Raw genomic sequence first — 22,813 nt, 5'->3', positions numbered from 1 at the left:
AACTTTTTCACACAGAGTGTGGCACACGTATGGACTGAGCTGCCAGAGGAAATGGTGGAGGCTGGTACAATTGCAACATTTAAGAGGCATTTGGATGGGTGTATGAATAGGAACGATTTGGAGGGATATGGGCCGGGTGCTGGCACATGGGACTAGATTGGGTTGGGATATCTGGTCGACGAGCTGGACTGAAGGGTTTGTTTCCATGCTGCACATCTCTATGACTCGATACTAATCAATTTGAAAACAATTGAGTTCTGTTTTTATTGAGTAAAAAATTATTTGGTAATGCAAGAAATGTTCTGGCTCTGGTTAAGAACGTTTGAAGTATATTTCACTTTGCATTGTTTAAAAAAATATATCTTGAAGGAATCTTTACCATTTTCCCAGGCAGCTGTTCATTTGGCTGTGGGTGTAAATGCTCAAAGGAGCTGCTCGATTAAACAGCCGTCCAGTAATCCGCTCTCCAACAGATTAGTAAAATCACTAAGGCACTGCATCCATGCTTTCATTTCTATGAAACGTTATTGCTGATCACCATATTGTACTCCTGTATTGTGTTCCATAATACAGAATTAGCACTCTCATATTGGATTGCTAAATAGCTTTGGTTCAACTTATTTGAAAATCTCAAACAGGAATATTTAACAAATTGACCACTTACAGTTAGAGAGCAATTTATATTCATGTCATGATTTATGCCGGTGTTGGACTAGGGTTAACAAAGATAAAAATCACACAACACCAGGTTATAGTCCAACAGGTTTAATTGGAAGCACACTAGCTTTTGGAGCGACATTCCTTCATCAGGTGATAATGGAGGACTCGTTCGTAACACAGAATTTATAGCAAAAATTTACAGTGTGATGTAACTGAAATTATACATTGAAAAATTGATTGTCTGTTAAGCCTTTCATCTGTTAGAATGCACTGATAGTTTCACTTCTTTCATGTGTAAATCACTAAACCTTTTGTTTAAAGTTGCATTCTCGGGTTAGCTGTTAACAATGATGATAGCTAGACAATATATTGATGGTGTTAGCCCCCTGTGTTCTCTGTCAATGCCATGATGTTTAGATTGATTCTAATCTAAAAAGTGAGATAACAGAGTTTTACATAAATTCATGCAGTTTTTGAGCTCAGAGTTCTACATGAATGTATGCAGTTTTTGAGCAAAGTGCAATGTAACTCTGCAAGTACAAATTCACCCCACAAAATATATGTGTGCATGTGGGTCTTTGTCTGTGTGTGTGTGTGTGTGTGTGTGTGTGTGTGTGTGTGTGTGTCTGTCTGTCTGGGGTGGGGGTTGTGAGTGTGAGAGAGTGTATGTGCGTGTGTGTGTGTGTGTATAGTGAGTGCAGAGTGTCTTAAGTCTGTGAGGAGGTGCATATGTGAGTGTGGGAGTGTGTGTGTCTATAAGGGTGTGTGTGGGTGTCTGTGTGTGCATCTGTGTGTACCTGTGTCCGTGTGTATGTGAGAGTGTGTGTGTGTAGGAATATCTGTGTGTGTGTGTGTGTGTGTGTGTGTGTGTGTGTAGTGCAATGGTGATCACCTATAATGTGACATGAACCCAAGGTCCCGGTTGAGGCCCTCCCTATGGGTACCGAACTTAACTATCAGCCTCTGCTCGGCCACTTTCCTCTGCTGTATGTCCCGGAGTCCACCTTGGAGGATGGTCACTCGAAGGTCCAAGGATGAATGTCCTGGACCACTGAAGTGTCCAGGACATTCAGCCTTGGACCTTCGAGTGACCATCCTCCAAGGTGGACTCCGGGATGTACAGCAGAGGAAAGTGGCCGAGCTGAGGCTGATAGCTAAGTTCGGTACCCATAGGGAGGGCCTCAACCGGGACCTTGGGTTCATGTCACATTATAGGTGATCACCATTGCACTACACACACACACACAGATATTTTTACACATACACAATCTCTCACATACACACGGACACAGGTACACATAGACATGCACACAGACACCCACACACACCCTTATAGACACACACACTCCCACACTCTCACATGCACCTCCTCACAGACTTAAGACACTCTGCACTCACTACATATACATACACACTTTCCCCCACCGCAGACAGACACGCACACACACACACACACACACACACAGACAAAGACTCACATGCACACATATATTTTGTGGGGTGAATTTGTACTTGCAGAGTTACATTGCACTTTGCTCAAAAACTGCATACATTCATGTAGAACTCTGAGCTCAAAAACTGCATGAATTTATGTAAAACTCTGTTATCTCACTTTTTAGATTAGAATCAATCTAAACATCATGGCATTGACAGAGAACACAGGGGGCTAACACCTTCAACATATTGTCTAGCTATCACCCGTATTTAACAGCTAACCCGAGTATGCAACTTTAAAAAAAAGGTTTAGTGATTTACACATGAAAGAAGTGAAACTATCAGTGCATTCTAACAGATGAAAGGCTTAACAGACAATCAATTTTTCAATGTATAATTTCAGTTACATCACACTGTAAAGTTTTGCTATAAATTCTGTGTTACGATCGAACCCTCCACTATCACCTGATGAAGGAGCGTCGCTCCAAAAGCTAGTGTGCTTCCAATTAAACCTGTTGGACTATAACCTGGTGATGTGTGATTTTTAACTATATTCATGTCCTCAGTCTAGCAAGTTACTGCCTGGATTGCTCATGGCTGTTTGTCATGCAATGTCATCTTGGTCCTTGGCTTATTAACAAATGCAGCTTTAAAAACAGCAAGACAACAGCCATCATAATCTGGCCTGTTCTGCATACTTCCAGTTCATGCTGTCAGTATGCCTGATATTGCCAAAATGGCTGAAAGAGGAAGTTAACATTTTTAAAATGTTATATTTTAACAACCTCTCTGCCATAGCAGCTACCTGTAAGCTAATGAAGTCAAAATGGACAAGGAGGAACATTTCCAGTGTCAGCCTGAGTGGATCCAAATCGGTATGGATAATTGCATAACTGATTGATCTTTTTCCATTCCAGGTTCTTTGCCGCTGGATTTTAAGCGTTAAAAAGAATTATCGAAGACATGTAGTATATCACAATTGGAGACATGCATTTAATACCGCTCAATGCATGTTTGCTGTGCTGAAATCTGGAAGGATTCAGGTTTGTCATTGCTCGTTTTACTTTTAGATGTTCTTCATTTATGTTGATTATTATTTAGATGCCCCACGTTTCCTACAATAGCTACAATATTGCTAATCTAACAAGGTCTCTTTTAATCCTACTCTTTGTTTCCTGCCTATCATCCAGTAGTCACTTCCAATTTGTAAGGCCTGGATAACGTAATACTAGATTTTCCATAAAATTGTTAAAAACCTGAACTAACACTAATTTAAATAAACATGTTTAATTTGTCTTATTATCTGTATCCATCAAGTAGATGTACTGTACATCTCAGTCAGGGATATAAATTACAGAAATATAGAAAAAAGGAGTAGGCCATTTGGTTATTAAGCTTCCTCCACCATTCAATACGGTCATGACTGATCCTCCAGCTCAGCATCCTGTTCCCATAAACTCTCAAAACCCTTTGATCATTTTAGGTCTCAGAGCTCCATCAAACAACTTCTTGGAAAATGTCAATCTTTCAGCCTCAATTGCTTTCAGTGGGGGAGAATTCTACAGATTCACAATTCTCCTATTTAAAAAAAAGTCTCAGTCCTAAATGGCCTATTCAGTATCCTTAGACTGTGAGCCCTAGTTCTGGACTCCCTGGTCATTGGGAACTTGCTTCCTGTCTAACCCAGTTAGAATTTTATAAGTTTCTGTTAGATCACCCCGATTCTTCTAAACTCCAGTGAACATAGTCGTCACCAATCACATCAGTCCTGGCATCCCAGGAAACAGTCTAGTAAATCTTTGTTACAGTCCCTCCATAGCTAGAACATTCTTCCTCAGATAAGGACACCAAAACTACATAGAATACTCCAGGTGTAATCTCAGCAAAGGCCAGTACAATTCCAGCAAGACTTGCCTGCTACTGTACTCGAACCCTCGCACTGTGAAGGCCACACTCTTTGCCGCCTTCACCATCTGCTGTGCCTATATGTTTACTTTCAGTGACTGGTGTACAAGGATACCCAAATCTTGTTGCACCTTCCTCTTTCCCAATCTATCGCCATTCAACTAATAGTCTGCCTTCCTGTTTTTCTACTGAAGTGGATAACCTTACATTTAACCACATGATACTTCAATTGAAGTGCATTTGCTCATTTACTCAGCTTGTCCAAATCACATGAAGAATCTCCTCATCATCTTCATGGTTCACCCTCCCATCTAGTTTTGTATCATCTGCAAACTTAAAGATATTGCACTTAGTTTCTTCATCTAAATCATTCTTATGTAGTATGAATATCTGGGATCCAAACACTGACTCCTGCAATCCCACCTGAGCTACTGGTTGACATTTGGAAGAAAAATACTTGTTTACTCCTGCTGTTTGTTTCCTGTCTACCAACCATAGAGTCATAGAGATATACAGCATGGAAACAGACCCTTCGGTCCAACTCGTCCATGCTGAACAGATATCCTAAATTAATCAAGTCCCATTCGCCAGCACATGGCCCATATCCCTCTAAACCCTTTCTATTCATATATTCGTTCAGACCGAAGGGTCTGTTTCCATGCTATACAGCTCTATGATTGTAAATGCTGCAATTGTTCCAGCCTCCACCACTTCCTCTGATAGCTCATTCCATACATGCACCACCCACTGTGTGAAAAAGTTGCTCCTTAGGTCTCTTTTATATCTTTCCTCTCTCATCCTGAACCTATGTACTCTAGTTCTGGTCTCCCCAGAGCCAGGGAAAAGACCTTGTCTATTTACCCTATCCATGCCCCTCATAATTTTATAAACCTCTATAAGGCCACCCCTCAGCTTCCGACACTCCATACCAAGATCAACTTATTTGATCCAATTTCAATATCTTTTCAAGACCTCTGCAATTTCTTTTTTCCCTATAAGGCTTATCTAATTCCATTTTGAAATCCACAATCTATTTCCATTGCATTCCAAGGCAGTGCATTTGAGATCCTAACTCCTGGCAAGATAAAAAAAAAACACAATGCTGTCGGCTCTTTTTGTTACCTCCACCTTCCACTTGTTCAGATTCTATCTGACCTTACAAATGTTAAGTACACTGAGTATTGAGAATTTTATATTTCCATTGTTTTCATGTGTTGCTACAGAACAAGTTAACAGACCTGGAGATTTTAGCTCTCATTATAGCAACCCTGAGCCATGATCTGGACCACAGAGGGGTGAACAATGCTTTCATAAAGAGGTAAGAGACTTTTACATACTTTGGGTATGATATGTTGTTAGATGTTCTTGTTATCATTGTACTGTTATGTCTTGGTACTTGAATGCACTTTCTCTCAGTGGTTTACAAATAGATTCATGACCGTGCCATCTGTATAACTTCTGACAACACGGTAATCGGCTGAGACCTTCTTGCCTATTGATCATCTCCAGGTTTAATTAGTTATTGTGCCCTCAGTTGTCTCAACCCTAAGCTCTGCAATCTGTCACCTGAAATCACCCAATCTCTTTACCCCTTCTAAAATGCTCCCACTCTTTTTGATGGATCTTTTGGCTACCTGTGCTGATATCGTTTTGTGTGCTTTACACTTTTTTTCATTTATTCATGGGATGTAGGCATCTCAGGCTGGACCAGTATTTATTGCCCAGTCCTCATGAGTATGTCTGGTGGGCTGTTGTCTTGAACCACTATTTGGTCCGTATTTGGTGTAAGTGTACCCACAATGCCATCAGGAGAGAGATCCTGGATTTTGATGCAGCAACGTTAAAGGAACAGTGATATGTTTCCAAGTCAGGATGCTTAATGGCTTGGAGAGGAATTTGCTCCCATGGTGGTGCTCCTATGCATCTACTACCCATGTCCGCTAGAGGCTAATGACCATGGGTTTGAAAGTGCTGTCTTTTAGATGGTTCACATTGCTGCTATTGAGTGTCACTGGTGGATGCAGTGAAAGTATGTGGATGTGGTGCCAGTCAAACAGTCTACTTTATTCTGGAGTGTATCAAGCTTTTTGAGTGTTGTAGGAGCAGCACATTCAGGCAAATGAGAAGTATTCTATCAGACTCCTACCTTGTGCCTTGCAGGCAATGGATAGACAGTCTTTGGGGAGTTTGGAGGTGAGTTATTTGATCAAAAGAATAGTAAAGCACATGGGTTGTCTTGCTATGTTAGAGACCTTTTTAAAAATGAAAAATCATTGCTCTACATGTTTTATTTTTCGACTGAATTGTTACGTGTTAGACACTATGGTGAACTTTAATGGTCAGTGAACTCCATCCAGTTTGTTGTGACCTCCATGTAAAAGGTTGAATTGCTGTGCAGTTTGCAAGAAATAATGCCATTTGGTCACTGGAAAGTAACATATGATGATATGAGGATGTTGTGAAACTTGAAAATATTCAGAAAAGATTTACAAGGATGTTGCCAGGGTTGGAAGGTTTGAGCTACAGGGAGAGGCTGAATAGGCTGGGGCTGTTTTCCCTGAAGCATCAGAGGCTGGGGGGTGATCTTATAGAAGTTTATAAAATTTTTGGGTGTTATGGTGAAGGTGAATAGCCAAGGACTTTTCCCCAAATCTAGAGTGCATAGATTTAAAGTAAGAGGGGAAAGATTTAAAGGACACTTAAAGGGCAACTTTTCCACAGAGGGTGGTACGTGTATGGAATGGGCTGCCAGAGGATGTGGTAGAAGCTGGTACAATTACAACATTTAAAAGGCATCTGGTTGGGTATATGTATAGGAAGGGGTTAGAAGGATAAGGGCCAAATGTTGGCAAATAGGACTGGATGAATTTAGGATATCTGGTTGGCATGGACGATTTGGACCAAAGGATCTATTTCCATGCTGTTCTAAGAATCTATTTATCAATATTTATCTATTTTATTAATTTGTAGAGTTTGTATTATAGATTGTATGCACAAATATAATGTATGGAGATGTTTACACAAGGAGGAGAGACTATAATCTGAAGGCACAACCTCGCAGTGAAGGGATGATCCTTTAGAACTGAGATGAGGAGGAATTTCTTCAGCCAGAGAGTAGTTAATCTGTGGAACTCATCATCACAGAAGGCTGTAGAAGCCAAGTCATTGAGTGTATATAAGACAGTTAGATAGGTTCTTGATTAGTCAGGGGATCAAGAATTACAGGGAGAAGGCAGGTAAATGGGTATGAGAAACATTTCAGCTATGATTGAATGGCAGAGTAGACTCTGTCGGCCAAATGGCCTAATTCTGATCCTATATCTTATGGTCACTTACTGAGTTTACCAAGAAGGTCACTATTTGTATCACACCTCTGTGTAAAACATGTATACCACATATGGGAATCTGAGAGTTAGGTTTGTATCATACCTTTCATGGCCTTGGAATAAACTAACTATTTTACAACCAATGAAGTATTTCTGAAGTATTAATGTTATGTATAAAACACAGTAATTGATTTCTACACAATAAGATCCCAAAAAACAATAATATAAATAAATGGACAATCTGTATTAGCTGTCAATTAAAGATATATATTGCTAGGGCACCTTGTGAACTCTAGTGTCAAGGATGTTCATGTCCACCTCAGAGGACAGACAAGATCTTAGCTTAGCATCTTATGGGAACAGCAGCATCTTCATCAGTTAAGCTATTGCTCATTATTGGACTGAAAATTCAGTTTGGCCTCTGTGTGGTGGAAACTGAACCTACAACTTCCATAATTAAAAGGTACAAATGCTCCACTGAGCTTGGGTATTTACAATGTAAGTGTACATAATGCAAAGTTTATCTTGCAGTCTTCTAGATGTTAGTCTATGACAATGCTTAATTTAATAGCACTGACTTCCATCATGCAGTTTAATTGTTTTCCTTCCACTGCTCAGCGATGCTGTATGTGATAACTAGTGACCAAATCATTCCCTGCTGGCCTCCCTACACGATGTGCAGCAGTACGTTTTGCTTCAACTGTGAAACATGTTTACACAAGCAGCCAATTTAACACATACTGCTTGTAGTGATTGCTGTTAGTAAAAAAAAGGTGGAAGTATTGATCTAAAAGACTCTTCTGTTTGATTACTGTTGTGTAGGAGTGAGCACCCTCTTGCTCAGCTTTACTGTCACTCCATGATGGAACATCATCACTTTGATCAATGTGTCATGATACTCAACTCTCCTGTAAGTGGGCTGACTACTTTTTACTGCTTTATCTTAATTAATAATATTGATACTCAAAAAGTGCAAGAGCCATAGATTTATTTTAAGAATTTGTCTACATTCTGTTGTTATTGCTATGCATTTAGTGAGTTTCTGCACTTTCTTTTCTTCTTTGGAAGACAGAAAGGCATTCATTTTACAAACCAATTGCCATGTGTCGGAAGTTTTTAGCGCTGGATGTAAAATAGTCTAAAACAGTTTTAGTCTGTAATAAATTTACTTAACCAGTCTAAACATTCATTAAAGATGGTGTTATTCTTTACAATGAAAAAAATTGGAAGTATGGAAATTGTGTTAGATTGCATCGTGAACTTGGGTGAGGGAACCTTACCAAACAATATTTTTGCAATGACAGGTGTCAGAATGCTAAAAAAAGAATGCAGAGCAATAAAAACTTTAGGAGTACAGCTTGTATGATACAACACAGAGAAATAATTTGTTAATGAGCAATGCAATTAACATAATTACTTTGAAAACCTAAAACACTTTAAATCACTATCAATATTATAACTTTACTTGCTCTAGGAGAAAACCTAAAACATGTAAAGACATTTTAATTAAAGCATTAATACTATTCATGCTCCAATCTTAATTAATACCTGTCACAGATAACAAGATTACCCCAGTCACTTTTATTTTGCGTAATGTTGGCCTAGCAATATACACTTTAGATCTCAGTGAATCTGACAATCCAGATGTGTTTATCAGCCCAGGATAACATTTGAGCACTATTATGAATGCACCATTCTGATGGTTGTAGATTGAAAAAAATACTTGGTTCCCTAGTGTCCAAAAGTCACAAAATAGTTAACAATCCAGCATAACAAATTTTTGGTTCCTATTAATCTACTGAAAAATGTGATATTTATGATGTGCCGTTAACATTTCATGAGTAAATATTATTATCACATGGCTGGTGACAACTGATCATTGATATACAGGTAGTCAGGGTTTGTTCAGTGTCAAGAGTGTGGTGCTGGAAAAGCACAGCAGGTCAGGCAGCATCTGAGGAGCAGGAGAGTCGATGTTTCGAGCAAGAGCCCTTCATCATTCCTGGTGAAGAGCTCTTGCCCAAAATGTCAATTCTCTTACTCGTCGGATGCTGCCTCACCTGTTGTGCTTTTCCAGCACCACACTCTCAACTCTGATCTCCAGCATCGGCAGTCCTCACTTTCTCCAGGGTTTAATCAGTGTCCAAAGGTTAAAACTCATTATTATCCTTATTTTTGTTATTAACAATAATTGCTGTGTCAGAGATGTTAACTGGAATCACAACTCCTGACCATAACAAGCATGAAAAGCATTAATAATAATTAAAATCTATATAAATTATTATGCAATAAGTTAACATTTTTTGAATGTGTGTGAATTATGAATTTTCCTTCAGGGAAACCAAATTCTGAGTGGCCTTTCTCTGGACGAGTATAAAATGACACTGAAAATGATTGAACAAGCCATTTTAGCCACAGACCTTGCAATCTACATGAAGTAAGTACTAAAGATAGAGATATGTCAGTTTGAAGTTCAGTTTTGCAATGTTAACATTTTAAAAATGAAGTGCTGAAATTAAATTGCAAAGCTGAATTGCATGTTAGACTTAACTAAAGAGAAATGGTTCAAGTTTTCCATTGACAAATGTAATAACATTCAATACTGCCTGAGAATTTCCACACTGTAGGGAATCTAATCTGTAGGGAATCTAATCTAATCTAATAATCCATTCAGATTAAGCTGTCAGTTTTCCTCACAATGATAATTTATGAATTATTATTTTAGGTGGTAATAATACCTCCACTTATTAAACTCTGGTTTTCTAAGTATTCTAAAAGAAACACTTGTATTTACACAGTAGTTTAAGAAACCTTCATGACAGCCCAAAATGCTCCACATCCAGCTAAGTATATTGGAGTGTAATCATTCCTTGTTATTCGATTAAACAGACCAATAATTTTCAGAAAGGAAGGTGCCCAAAGAAAACATTAGATGAACGACCAGTAAATCTCTAATGAACAATGTTTGTTGAGGGTAGATTATGGCCACAATTCCGGAAAATGCCCCCTTCAATTTAATATATATCTCTGACAACATAGCATTCAGTCAGTATTGTAGTGGATTGTCAACATAAATCATGTGCTTAGGTCTTAAATGTAGCAATGAATTAGACATCAAAGTCTATGGGGAGAAAGCGAGAATATTGAGTTGAGATAATGATCATCCATGATCACTTTGAACACGCTCGACGGTCATCTCCTAGTTGCAATGCTTTCATGCTTCAGTACTTACAAGGCTTTTATCTGGGATTAAAATAAATGCAAAACAGTTTGAGAAATATTTGGGGGCAAATCTGAAAGCATTTTAAAAATGTATTCTTTCATGAGACGTGGGTGTTGGTAGCTGGGTCAGCATTTATTGTCCACTTCCCCTTCCCTTGATAAGGTGGTGCTGTGCTGCCTTCTTGAACCACTGTGGTCCTTGTTGGGTAAGGACGACTACAATACTGTTAGGAAATGAATTATCAGATTTTCAGCCAACAACAGTGATGGAACAGCCATATGGTTCCAGGTCAGGATGGTGTGTGGCTTGCAGGGAGCTTGCAGGTTTGAAAGGGATTGTCAGAGTCTTTGTGAGTTGCTGCAGCACTTCTCATGGATGGCAGTGGTGAAGGGAGTTATTATTCAAGATGCTGGATGTGGGATGAATCAAGCATTCTTGACTGTTGTTAGAATTGCAACTCATCCAGATAAGTGAAGGGTGTCGTATCATTATTCCCGACTTATGCATTGCGGAGAGTGGGAAGGCTTTAGTGAATCAGAAGGTTAGATACTTGCTCAAAATTCCTAGCCTCTGACATGCTTTTCTAACCATAGTGTTGATATGGTTGTTCCTGTTGTTATTCTGGTCAATGGCAACTCCCAGGATATTTATAATGGGTGTTTTAAAGGTGGTAATGCTGTTGGATATCAAAGGCAATGGTTCACTTCTCTCTCTCATGTTAGATGGTCATTGCTTGGCACTTGTGTGGCATAAACCTTACTTACTACTTATCTGCCCATACCCCAAATGTTCAGGTTATGCTGCACATGCAAACAGGCTGCTTCAGTATCTGAGGACTCGTGAATGAGACTGAACACTGTGCAATTAAATATCCCACTTTTCGTCTTCTGTAAGAGGAAGATGAAGATGCTTTGGCCTAGTATACTACCCTGCAGAATTTGTGCGGTGATATCCTGGGATTAATATGATTAACCTTTGACAACGATAGCCATCTTCAATTGTGCTAGGTATAACTCAAATCACTGGGGAGGATTTCCCTCTGATTCCTATTGACAGTTTTGCTAAGGCTGTGTGATGCTATATCCAGTAAATGCTGACTTAATGTCAAAGGCAATCTCTCTCACATCACCTCTAGAGTTCATCTATTCAGTTCATGGTTGGACCAAGGCTGAAATACAGTCAGGAGCTGAGTGACCCTGGCAGAGCTTAAACTGTGAATAACTTATTGTTGATAAAGCAATGCTTTTGTCACTATCAGTCGTATGTTCCATCATTTTGTTAATGATCAAGAATTGACTGACAGAGCACCTGGGTAGTTTTCTACATTGTGAGACAGAGCCAGTGTTATAATTGTACATGGACAGCCTTGTCAGGGACATAGCTAGTTCTGGAGCTTCAGCACTGTTGCTGAAATGTTTTCTGACCCGTAGCTTTCACAGTATCTAGTGTTTTCAGTCAATACTTGAAGTCACATGGAGTGAATTGAATTTGCTGAAAATTGGCAACTGTGATGTTGAATTCTGGATTAGAGTGGTGCTGGAAAAGCACAGCAGTTCAGGCAGCATCCGAGGAGCAGGAAAATTGACGTTTTAGGGCAAAAACCCTTCATCAGGAATAGAGGCAGAATGCCTGCAGGGTGGAGAGATGAATGAGAGGAGGGTGGGGGTGGGGAGAAAGTAGCACAGAGTACAATAGGTGAATAGGGGTGGGGATGGAGGTGATAGGTCAGAGAAGAGTGGAGTGGATAGGTGGAAAGGAACATGGGCAGGTAGGACAAGTCATGGGGACAGTGCTGAGCAGGAAGTTTGGAACTGGGGTGAAATAGGGGAAGGGGAAATGAGGAAACTGGGGATGTCCACATTGATGCCCCGGGGTTGAAGTGTTCCGAGGCAGAAAATGAGGCGTTCTTCCTTCAGGTGTTGGGTGGTGAGGAGCAGTGATGAAGGAGGCCCAGGACTTCCATGTCCTCAGCAGAGTGGGAGGGGGAGTTGAAATGTTGGGCCACAGGGCAGTGTGGTTGATTGGTGCAGGTGTCCTAGAGATGTTCCCTAAATCACTCTGCTAGGAGGTGTCCAGTCTCCCCAATGTAGAGGAGACCGCATCAACTGTGATGTTGAGGACTTCAAGAGGAGGCTGAGATGGAGAGGAACATAAGGACATGAGTAGGCCAATCAACCCATCATATATGTTCTGTCATACAATTAAACCATGTCTGGTCCACTGTTGATGTTTCCCCTCATGGAAGAGTCTAGTATCAGAGTACATTATCTTGAACTTAAGATAGGGGTGAAGAAGAATTTGTTCTCTCAGAATGTTAAGGGTCTTTGGAACTACTTGCCTCAGAGGGCTGTAAGGTAAATTTTGTTGTGTATAATTGAGGCTGAAATAGATACATATATACTTGATCACTCGAGGAAAGAAGATGTATGGAAAAAACACAGGAAAGTGAATGTGAGGAATGACGGATCTGCCATGATCCTGTTGTATGGCAGAGCAGGCTTGAGGGGTCAAATGGCCTACTCCTGATTCTTTTCCTTAGTTATTTCAATGTCACTTTCCCAGACTATCTCTATATCTTTTGAGATCATTAATCTGCAGAAACCTGTCAGTTGCCTCCTTCAACACAATCAAATGTAAGGTTTCCAAAGCCAGCTGTGGTAAGAAATTTCTAAGATTCACCACTCTGTAATGAAGAAATTCCTCCTCATCACTGTCCTAGAACTGGCGGCACGGTGGCACAGTGGTTAGCACTTCTGCCTCACAGCACCAGAGACCTGGGTTCAATACTTGCATCAGGCGACTGACTGTGTGGAGTTTGCACATTCTCCCCGTGTCTGCGTGGGTTTCCGCCGGGTGCTCCGGTTTCCTCCCACAGTCCAAAGATGTGCGGGTCAGGTGAATTGGCCATGCTAAATTGCCCGTAGTGTTAGGTAAGGGGTAAATGTAGGAGTGTGGGTGGGTTGCACTTCGGCGGGTCGGTGTGGACTTGTTGGGCCGAAGGGCCTGTTTCCACACTGTAAGTAATCTAATCTAATCTAAAAAAAAAGAAACTCAGGATAAGAAGTAAGTATTTGTCCCTTGATTTCTGTTTCAGCCAGGGCTTATATTAGAGTTGGTAAGGGGCCTAACAAAATGGATTAATCTATTAAATTGAAGAAAATTCTAGCTCAACCATAACTTGATATCAAAGCCAGATAGCACTGGTAATCAAATAGCTGACGGTGTTGGTGGAGATGTACATCTAGGTTTAGTATGCATTATGGCAGAAGCTGAATCCCAACAGTAATAGTATTCCTGCAGATTGAATTATCCTCCTTTTATGGAGCTCATCCAATGGTAACAGTATGGTCCACCAGATTAATGCATAGCTGAACTAAATAATAACATACTCTGATGGATGGTGACATGAGAGGAAGGAAAACAGTAAGTATTAAAGTTAATCTCATGCTACTAAAATTAACTTTTTTTTAGGAGGAGAGATGAATTTTTTGATCTAGTGAAAACCAATCAATTTGACTGGGAAGTTAGAAGCCACAAAGAACTTTTAATGTAAGTAACCATCTAATGCAGGCATTGTTATTACACACATGCATTAAGCCAACATGAAATTATTCAACTGTGTCTAACAAATGGAAAATGACGTTAATAGAAACAATGAAACAAAAAAAGGAGAGAAGTTGAGAGCATCATGCAATAATCATGTGCTCACATCAGCAAAGCTAATTTTTAGCATAAGAAAGCTCAGTTTTTGTACATTTGCTATATGATCTAAAATTGGCAGCAGACCATAAAAAAAGAATGAAGCTAAACTAAAGATTTAAAGTTGAAATTTTATGGTGAAAAAAATTTCAAAGATAATTACATAGGAAACAGTAAAATAAAATCTAAAAATGCTAAAATAAAAATGAGAAACATAAAAAAATGTGCATCATAAACAACAATTGGAAATTGCTGGAAAAGCTCAACAGGTGGCAGTATCTGTGGAGAGAAATGAGAGTTAATGTTTAGGGTTCAATGACCCTTCCATAGATCTGAAGATAGCTGGGAAAAAAAGTTGTTTTTTATGCAGAAGATAGGGTGGGGTGGATGTTAGAAGTAAACAATAGGTGGAGATGAGAGAGAACAGTTGGATAGATAAAGGAGTGGATAATGGTTAGCCTAGGAGAATGAATAGCTGCTAATGGGGACTATTCGTCACTAACTATGGTTTATGTGGAAAGCCATAGTTGTTAGCAGTCTGTAGTCTAGTCGCGCGAGTTAACCTTTCCTCAGGGCATCCTGTGAAAGTAAGGTAAGGGCAGCCTATGATACCAATCTTGGACCAGCCAGAGTTAAGATGTTATGCTTGTAAGTAGTAAGGAGCCAATCAAATTTAAATATCATCATTTGAGTGATGTTACAACCCAAACTGCGATGCCCACCAGTTCTTAAGAATCTCTATTGTGCCAGAATATTGTCGATCAATCTTTATACTAGAGTAAACTAATGCTTCACTGATTGCATTGTTGTAAGTCAATTAGGTGCTAGTTTTTATTGGGGCAAGTTAAGGAGCGTGGTGAGTCTAATCACAGGGAATATGAATCAACGACTGGAAGCCAAAAATTGCTACTTTGATTAACTTGGCACAAAGCTGGTGAGTTGAGCTAATGTGGTTCATTTATTTTTGAGATTGAGTCTTGAACTTGGCATTACTTTTGGTTTTTTATAGTCAGACTTTTCATGTATCTTGTGCTTATTTATGCCACATTTCCTCTTTCATTTTAATGGTAGCTTTGAATTTGCACCTCAAAAATAAATTTACATCTATAAAGCATCTTTACAACATCTTCATGATACCAATAGTATTTCATAGCAAATAGGTGGTGTAGTGGACAGTGAAGTAGATTATCTCAGAGTTACAATAGGACTTTGATCAGATGGGCCAATGAGGAGTGGCAGATGGATTTTAGTTTAGATAAATGTAAGGTGTTGCACTTTGGTAAGGCAAGCCAGGGCAAGACTTATACACTTAATGATAGATCCCTGTGGAGTATTGCCAAACAAAGAGACCTAGGGATGCAGGTGCAGAGTTCCTTGAAAGTGGAGTCGCAGGCAGACCGGGTGATGAAGAAGGCGTTTGGCACACGTGCCTTCTTTGGTCAGAACATTGAGTCTGGGAGTTGGGATGTCATGTTGCAGCTGTCCAGGATATTAGTGAGGTCACTTTTAGTATACTTCATATAATTCTGGTCATTCCTCTGTAGGAAGGATGTTGTTATACTTGAGAGGGTGCAGAAAAGATTGACAAAGATGGTGCTGGGACTGAAGCTTTTGAGCTTTAGCAAGTGGCTGAATAGGCTGGGGCTTTTTCCCAAGCATTGGAGGCTGAGGGATGACCATATAAAGGTTTATAAAATCATGAGGGGCATGGAAAGGGTGAATAGCCAAGATCTTTTTCCCCAAGGTGGGGACCATCCAGCATTAGAGGGCATGTAAGATGAGAGGGGAAAGATTTAAAAGGGACCAGAAGGGCAACTTTTTCACACACTGGATGGTGTGTGTATGAAATGAGCTGCTAGAGGAAGTAGTAGAGGAATTACAATTACAACAATTAAAAGGCATCTGGATGGGTACTTGAATAGGAAGGACATGGGCTAAATGCTAACAAATGGGACTAGGTTAGATTGGGATGGCTGATCGACGCAGATGAGTTGGTCTGAAGGGTCTGTTTCCATGCTGTATGATTCTATGACTCTATAAATGAGGAAGCTGTTGCCTGGATCTGGAGATTTGTATTCATTAGGTAAGTAAAATATTTTTTGCCAAATAATAGCAGTATAAAGAATTCTCATCTAAAGTTGTTTTAATAATTACAAATATTGTTGATGAAGATAATGATATTTCACGAGTTTCAGTCTTAATTTTACTGATGTTGACAGGGCGATGTTGATGACAGCATGTGATGTGTCTGCAATAACCAAACCTTGGCCTGTTCAACAAAAGGTAATTCAAACTGTATCTGTCCATGAAATATATGAAAGCTGCACAATATTAATCTTGCCTTTGAAAATATAGTTGATAAATGTAGTCGACGCTTATAATGCAGGCTTTACTGTCAAATTAATCTTAACTATACATGCTTTTTTTATACACAAATAATACAACGTTCGGCTTCAGTTAGGTTTGATTAAAACAAGAGAACTCAGAAGTTGCCACTGACTTTCTTTTATTCATTGGTGGGATGGGAACACCATTGGCAAGTCCAACTTCTCCCATTAGTGATTGCTCTTGAGAGGGTGACAGTCAGCCACTTTCTTCAATTGCTGTGGTTCAATTTGTGTGAGCGCACCCGGAGTGATGTGAGGGAGGTAGCTCCAGGATTTTGATCTGGTGACAGTGAGGAATAGCAATGTAGATCCAAGTCAGCGTGTTGCAAAATTCAGAGGGAAATGAAGCTTTTTGTTAGTTTTGTGTAACATTTGAAACTCCTGATGCTAACTGGCTAGGCACCAGAAACAGTTGCGCCTGTGCACACCAGGCCTACATTACAGCCACCAGCAGGTATACAGAGACGGGTGACTGTCTGTGTGGAGTTTGTACATTCTCTCTGTGCCTGCATGGGTTTCCTCCGGGTGTTCCTGTTTCCTCCCACAGTCCAAAGATGTGCAGGTTAGGTGGCTTGGCCATGCTATATTTCCCACAGTGTCAGGAACATGTAGGTTAGGTGGATTATCCATGAGAAATGCAAGGTTACGGGGATAGAGTTGGGGAGGGGGAGGGGAGTGTGGTGGAAGAGATGGTGGGAGAAGGTGCGTCTGGATGGGGTGGACTTGTTGAGCCGAATAGCTTGCTTCCACACTGTAGGGATTCTTTAAAAAAGGTGATGCAAGAATGGATTCTATTTTGGTCTTGATCCAGTTTTACACTGCAATCTTAAGAATGTAATGGAATGTCAGTTGTCAGGTTCAAAACAATTTTGTTTCTTCTTCCTAATCAGCAAAATTCAGTTCAACCCACCTTAACAGAACAACTATACGTTCATATTATCTCTGAAATAAACAAAGCAGTTAATAACCTGCCATTTTGGTCCAGAGCACTAAATCTGATGATGAGAGTGAAATAATTTATTCTCCACAATCCAAGCACTGAGTTGATTCACAAAGGTATATAAAGTTCCCTAAAGCTAGTGATTGAACAAGTTGGAAAGGCAGTTTACAGCAGGTTTCAATACAGCTGGCCCAGCTCACTTGACAGACAAATGGGACTCTTGAATAGTCATGGATACATGATAGAGTTTTCTTATCAAAGTTATTCTTTCAAATATTTTCTTTTTTAAGTTGACTATTTTGATGTCATTAAACTATGATAATTTTGAGCAGCATTGAGACACCCTCTTTATCAGAGCCTGCTTCAAGAGTCCAGATTTGTTTCGTAAATAGCTTTCTTACCACGATTATTCATTTTTAAATTTGATTCCAATGCTCTCTCATTTCTTTCAATGGTTGACCATTTACTTTTTGTTTATCTTTAAAAGATTGGAGAATTAATTATCTAATCCAACCAAACAGGACATCAGTGTCTATGGTGTCACCGACTAATCTAAACATGTGTAGGAGGTGCTCCCCTGTTGTTGTGACACCAGTAGATAAGAATCTCCTTGGAACTGAATTACGAGAAGTGTCAGATATCATATCCCCCTCAGCCCTGACTAAAGGTTCAGGAGGGAGAGCCCACTGAGGGGAGCAGCGGCTGCGCTGCCCCCATTAAGCAGCCATTTGGTTGTTAATGCACACAAAGTGGGACCTCTGTCCATCAGTGACCTTCAGCGCTTTGAACATGTGGAACTGCACAATTTCAGGATGGTTGGAGTCTCACTTGATGTTCAACTGGCTGAATGTGGCAAGTGAGTATTGGGAGAAAGGCTTGAGAGGGAATGGGACAGAGGCAACCTGAATGACGGAGACAGGTACCCACCAGTGGGCTTCCTTGATGAGCCACTTGGTGTGGGCCTCTCCTGGTGTATAATGCCAGAGAGGTTGATTACCAGGAACCAACACTGAGCACTTTGTTAGACTTTTGATAACTTAGAATAGATTAGGTTACTGACGGTGTGGAAACAGGCCCTTCGGCCCAACAAGTCCACACTGACCCTCCGAGGAGCAACCCACCCAGACCCATTCCCCTACATTTATCCCTTCACCTAACACTACTGCCAATTCACCTAACTTGCACATTTTTGGAATGTGGGAGGAAACCGAAGCACCCAGAGGAAACCCACGCAGACACGGGAGAACGTGCAAACTCCACACAGATGGTTGCCTGAGATGGGAATTGAACTGTGAGGCAGCAGTGCTATCCACTAGCTTCACTTGCAGTGGCAAGTTCAGTTTATATGTTCCCATGCAGAATGAGACCCTCAATTAGGCATCATTTACCCATTTAAGGCTCTTTTTAGTCCACCAGTAGGTAAGCCACTCAACCCACCTCCACTGTTGGTATAATTATGTCATCTGATATAGTTAGATTAGATTAGATTAGACTTACAGTGTGGAAACAGGCCCTTCGGTTAGTTAATGAGCCCTCCCACTTTAAAATGCAAAAGCAAGGGAGCTTCAAATCCAGCCCCATATTGTTGTCTGCCTCACTATTTAGATGTGCTGAATATAGTGAAATTGTATTTACATGGGTCTATAAACTAAACTTGTCCCTGCAAGTGAAATTAGCTTATTGAAAGTCTAACAGTTGTTTATTGTTAATTTCTGCTGATCAGCCACTCTGGCACTACCTGGCAGATAATGAAGCAAAGTCAGAATGAGTCTCATCACTCTATAATTGTTGTGCTATCCCAGTAACAAAGGAGCCTTTATTTCATTTATTTGTCTCTTCACATTAGTGTGAATACTGTGAAATTCATAGTAACACAGTATCAATTTCATACTGTTTCCCAGTGGGTGCCTACAAATCTAATAATTCTGTGGGTGTTTCTGTGAATTGACATTGATCACAGTAATTATCACACAAAAGTCATTGTAAAGCAGGTTTTATCAACATTCAACAAAGTTTGAATGATTTTTTGAAAGCTCATAAAAGAACAAAATTAGCTGGACTCTTCTGGCATAATTTGTAAAGGTCAGCAGCTGACGATAGCAATGGAAAGACATAAACTTTGACCTAGATTTTAAAACAGAAATTGTTCATGGGATAAGGCTAGCTGGGTCAGCATTTATTGCACTTCACTACTTGCCTGGAGGGCAGTTAAGAGTTTGCCACTTTGCTACGGGTCTGGAGTTGCATGTGGCCTAGACCGAGTGAGGATGGCACTTTTCCACCCTTGATGGACAGAAGTGACCATGGGTTTTTAAGATAAATCAATGTTTACCGTTAGGGTACCTCTTAATTCCAAATGTTGTCATTTGCTGCAGTGGAATTCAAACCCATCTTCACAGAACAGTAGTTTGGGGTTGTGGATGACTAGTCTAGTATTATTAGCACCATGGCATAGGCTCCCTTTACATTTGATCTGAAACATGAAGATACTAATTTCTGTTATTAGTAAATATAAATACTTTTCAATTTAATACCAGATAAGACCCCACCAGGGCCCATCTTTTGGGCATTAACAGTCTACAGTTAGTTCCAGTTGCTCCATGTTTACAAATCTCTTGCTCTGATCTAAATAAGTTATCATCAACCTCCTCCTTTTTCTTTCTATCACATATCAGAGACCAAATATCATTCCATGATTGTGGCTGGGCAGGTGAACCCAGTGGTCCTTGGTCTGGTAAACCTTATGGTCCTTAGTCTGGTAAACCCAGTGGTCATTGGTCTGGTAAACCTCATGGTCCTTGGTCTGGTAAACCCAGTGTTATTGGTCTGGTAAACCTCGTGGTCCTTAGTCTGATAAACCCAGTGGTCATTAGTCTGGTAAACCCAGTGGTCCCTGGCTTGGTAAACCCAGTGGTCCTTAGTTTGGTAAACCCAGTGGTCCTTAGTTTGGTAAGTGGGAGCTGTCCAAAAGCAGCCCAAGGCAATTCACTCTCTAATTTTTTTCAGTTCCCAGCTTTTGTTCAAAACCCTTGTAGCGTAGGTTTTCCGAAGTGTCACTTTGCTGCACCACATTGTACAATAGCAAGCACTTGGCTACTGCAACATAAAAGTAAATTTGTATCTCATACTACTTTAGCCATGACATTCAAATGAAATTGATAGTTATAGGTGCAAATTACTGCAGATGCTGGAATCTGAACTGAAAACAAAAACAAAATGCTAGAGATCAGTGGGTCAGACAGCATCCATGGAGAGAGCAAACTAACATTTTGAGTCTAGATGACTGTTTATCAGAGCTGAAGTGAAATGTGGTGGGGGCAGCATTTATGCAAGAGTGGGGCTGGGAGTTGTAGTGCTGGGGGAGAAAGGATAGTGCTTGTAAGAATACAGAGGATGGTAGTGGATGGTTGTTTTTCAGACTGGAGGCCTGTGAACAGTGGAGTGCCACAAGGATCAGTGCTGGGACTACTACTTATCGTCGTTTATACAAATGATTTGGATGTGAACATAGAAGGTATAGTTAGTAAGTTTGCAGATGACACCAATATTGGAGGTGTAGTGGACAGCAAAGAAATAACCTCAAGACTACAACAGGATCTTGTTCTGATTGGCCAATGGGCTGAGGAGTGGCAAATGAAGCTTAATTTAGACAAATGTGAGGTGCTGCATTTTGGAAAAGCAAATCATAGCAGGACTTATACTCTTAATGGTAAGGTCCTGGGGAGATGAACAAAGAGACCTTCGAGTGCGGCTTTCTAGTTCCGTGAAAGTAGAATCGCTGTTAGATAGGATATCGAGGAAGGCATTTGGTATGCTTTCCTTTGTGGGTAGGAGTATTGAGTATAGGAGTTTGGGAGGTCATGTGGTGGCTGTACAGGACATTGGTTAGGCCACTTTTGGAATATTGTGTGCAGTTCTGGTCTCCTTCCTATTGGAAGGACGTTATGAAACTTGGAAGGGTTCAGAAAAGATTTACAAGGATGTTGCCAGGGTTGGAGTGTTTGAGCTATAGGTAAAGGCTAAATAGGCTGGGGCTGTTTTCCCTGGAGCATCGGAGACTGTGAGGGGTGACCTTACAGAGGTTTCTAAGATCATGGGGGGGCATGGATAAGGTAAATAGACAAAATCTTTTCCCTGCGGTGGGGGAGTCCTGAACGAGAGCTCATAGGTTTAGGATGTGAGGGGAAAGATCTAAAAGGAACCTAAGGGCAACCTTTTCACACAGAGGATGGTGCATGTATGGAATGAGCTGCCAGAGAAAGTGGTGAAGGCTGGTACAATTGCAGGATTTAAAAGGCATCTGGATGGGTATATGAATAGGAAGGATTGAGAGGGATATGGGCCAAGTGCTGGCAAATGGTGCTGTACAGAGGAACCTCAATTATCTGACATTCGATTAACCAAATTTTGGATTATCCAACCAAGATCGCAAGGTCACAATGCTTAGCTAACTATGTTATCTGGCATTTGATTAACCGAACAAAATACTCCCCACCTGTGTCCTTCGGATAATCAAGAGGTTCCTCTGTACGTCTCTATGATTCTATTAAGTGATCGGAATGTGAGAATGGCAGTACAGTGATGTGTCTAACTGGATTTTTTACAGAATGGGAGTTAGACACACCATTGTTCTGCCATTGTCACATTCTGATAATTTAATCTGAACCATCGACATGCTTTCTCCCGCAGCACTCCAACGCTCTCGATCTCCCACTCTTGTATAGATGCTGTCAACTCCGCATTTTACTTCAGCTCTAATGAAGAGTCATCTAGACTTGAAACGTTAGTTTTCTTTCTCTGCATGGAAGCTGCCTGACCTGCATTTAGCATTTTTTATTTTAGAAACTAATCTTTAGGTTTGGTTAATTTTAATAGATAGCATGTTAATCCTGCAACTTCATTTTTCAGACAGCCGAACTTGTGGCAACAGAATTTTTCGAACAAGGTGACAAGGAGAGGGAGGAATTAAATATTGAACCCATTGTACGTATCAGATTTTATTTGATTTGTGCTTAAACAAAATACAGATGCACTCTATTAATGTAACTGCAGTTTAATTTTAAAACGCAAATGTGTTTTTCTGATTGATGTATGCTGCTTCCATATATACGATAAATCTCCATTTATTTTTAAAATTTCATTTGAAGGATTTGATGAACAGAGAGAAATGTGATCAGATCCCAAGCATGCAGGTTGGATTCATTGATGCAATCTGTCTGAAGTTATATGAGGTAACTGC

General features: G+C 40.2%; 1 protein-coding gene across 4 annotated transcripts in view; it reads left to right on the top strand.

The window, feature by feature from the left end:
* pde5ab (phosphodiesterase 5A, cGMP-specific, b) overlaps positions 1–22,813 on the top strand; it is a 175,523-nt gene that overhangs the window by 147,643 nt on the left and 5,067 nt on the right. For all 4 annotated transcript variants that reach the window (XM_060832412.1, XM_060832403.1, XM_060832430.1 and 1 more), the window contains exons 13-20: positions 3,012–3,137; positions 5,223–5,317; positions 8,148–8,235; positions 9,662–9,762; positions 14,020–14,097; positions 16,467–16,530; positions 22,483–22,557; positions 22,722–22,805. In XM_060832412.1, coding sequence (XP_060688395.1) covers positions 3,012–3,137; positions 5,223–5,317; positions 8,148–8,235; positions 9,662–9,762; positions 14,020–14,097; positions 16,467–16,530; positions 22,483–22,557; positions 22,722–22,805 — 711 coding nt within the window. The remainder of the gene's footprint in view (positions 1–3,011; positions 3,138–5,222; positions 5,318–8,147; positions 8,236–9,661; positions 9,763–14,019; positions 14,098–16,466; positions 16,531–22,482; positions 22,558–22,721; positions 22,806–22,813) is intronic.

Source organism: Hemiscyllium ocellatum, chromosome 1 (assembly GCF_020745735.1).
Source record: "Hemiscyllium ocellatum isolate sHemOce1 chromosome 1, sHemOce1.pat.X.cur, whole genome shotgun sequence".
Lineage (NCBI taxonomy): Eukaryota > Metazoa > Chordata > Chondrichthyes > Orectolobiformes > Hemiscylliidae > Hemiscyllium > Hemiscyllium ocellatum.
The sequence above is the reverse complement of the archived record's forward strand: the minus strand, read 5'-3'. Positions and strand labels throughout refer to the sequence as shown.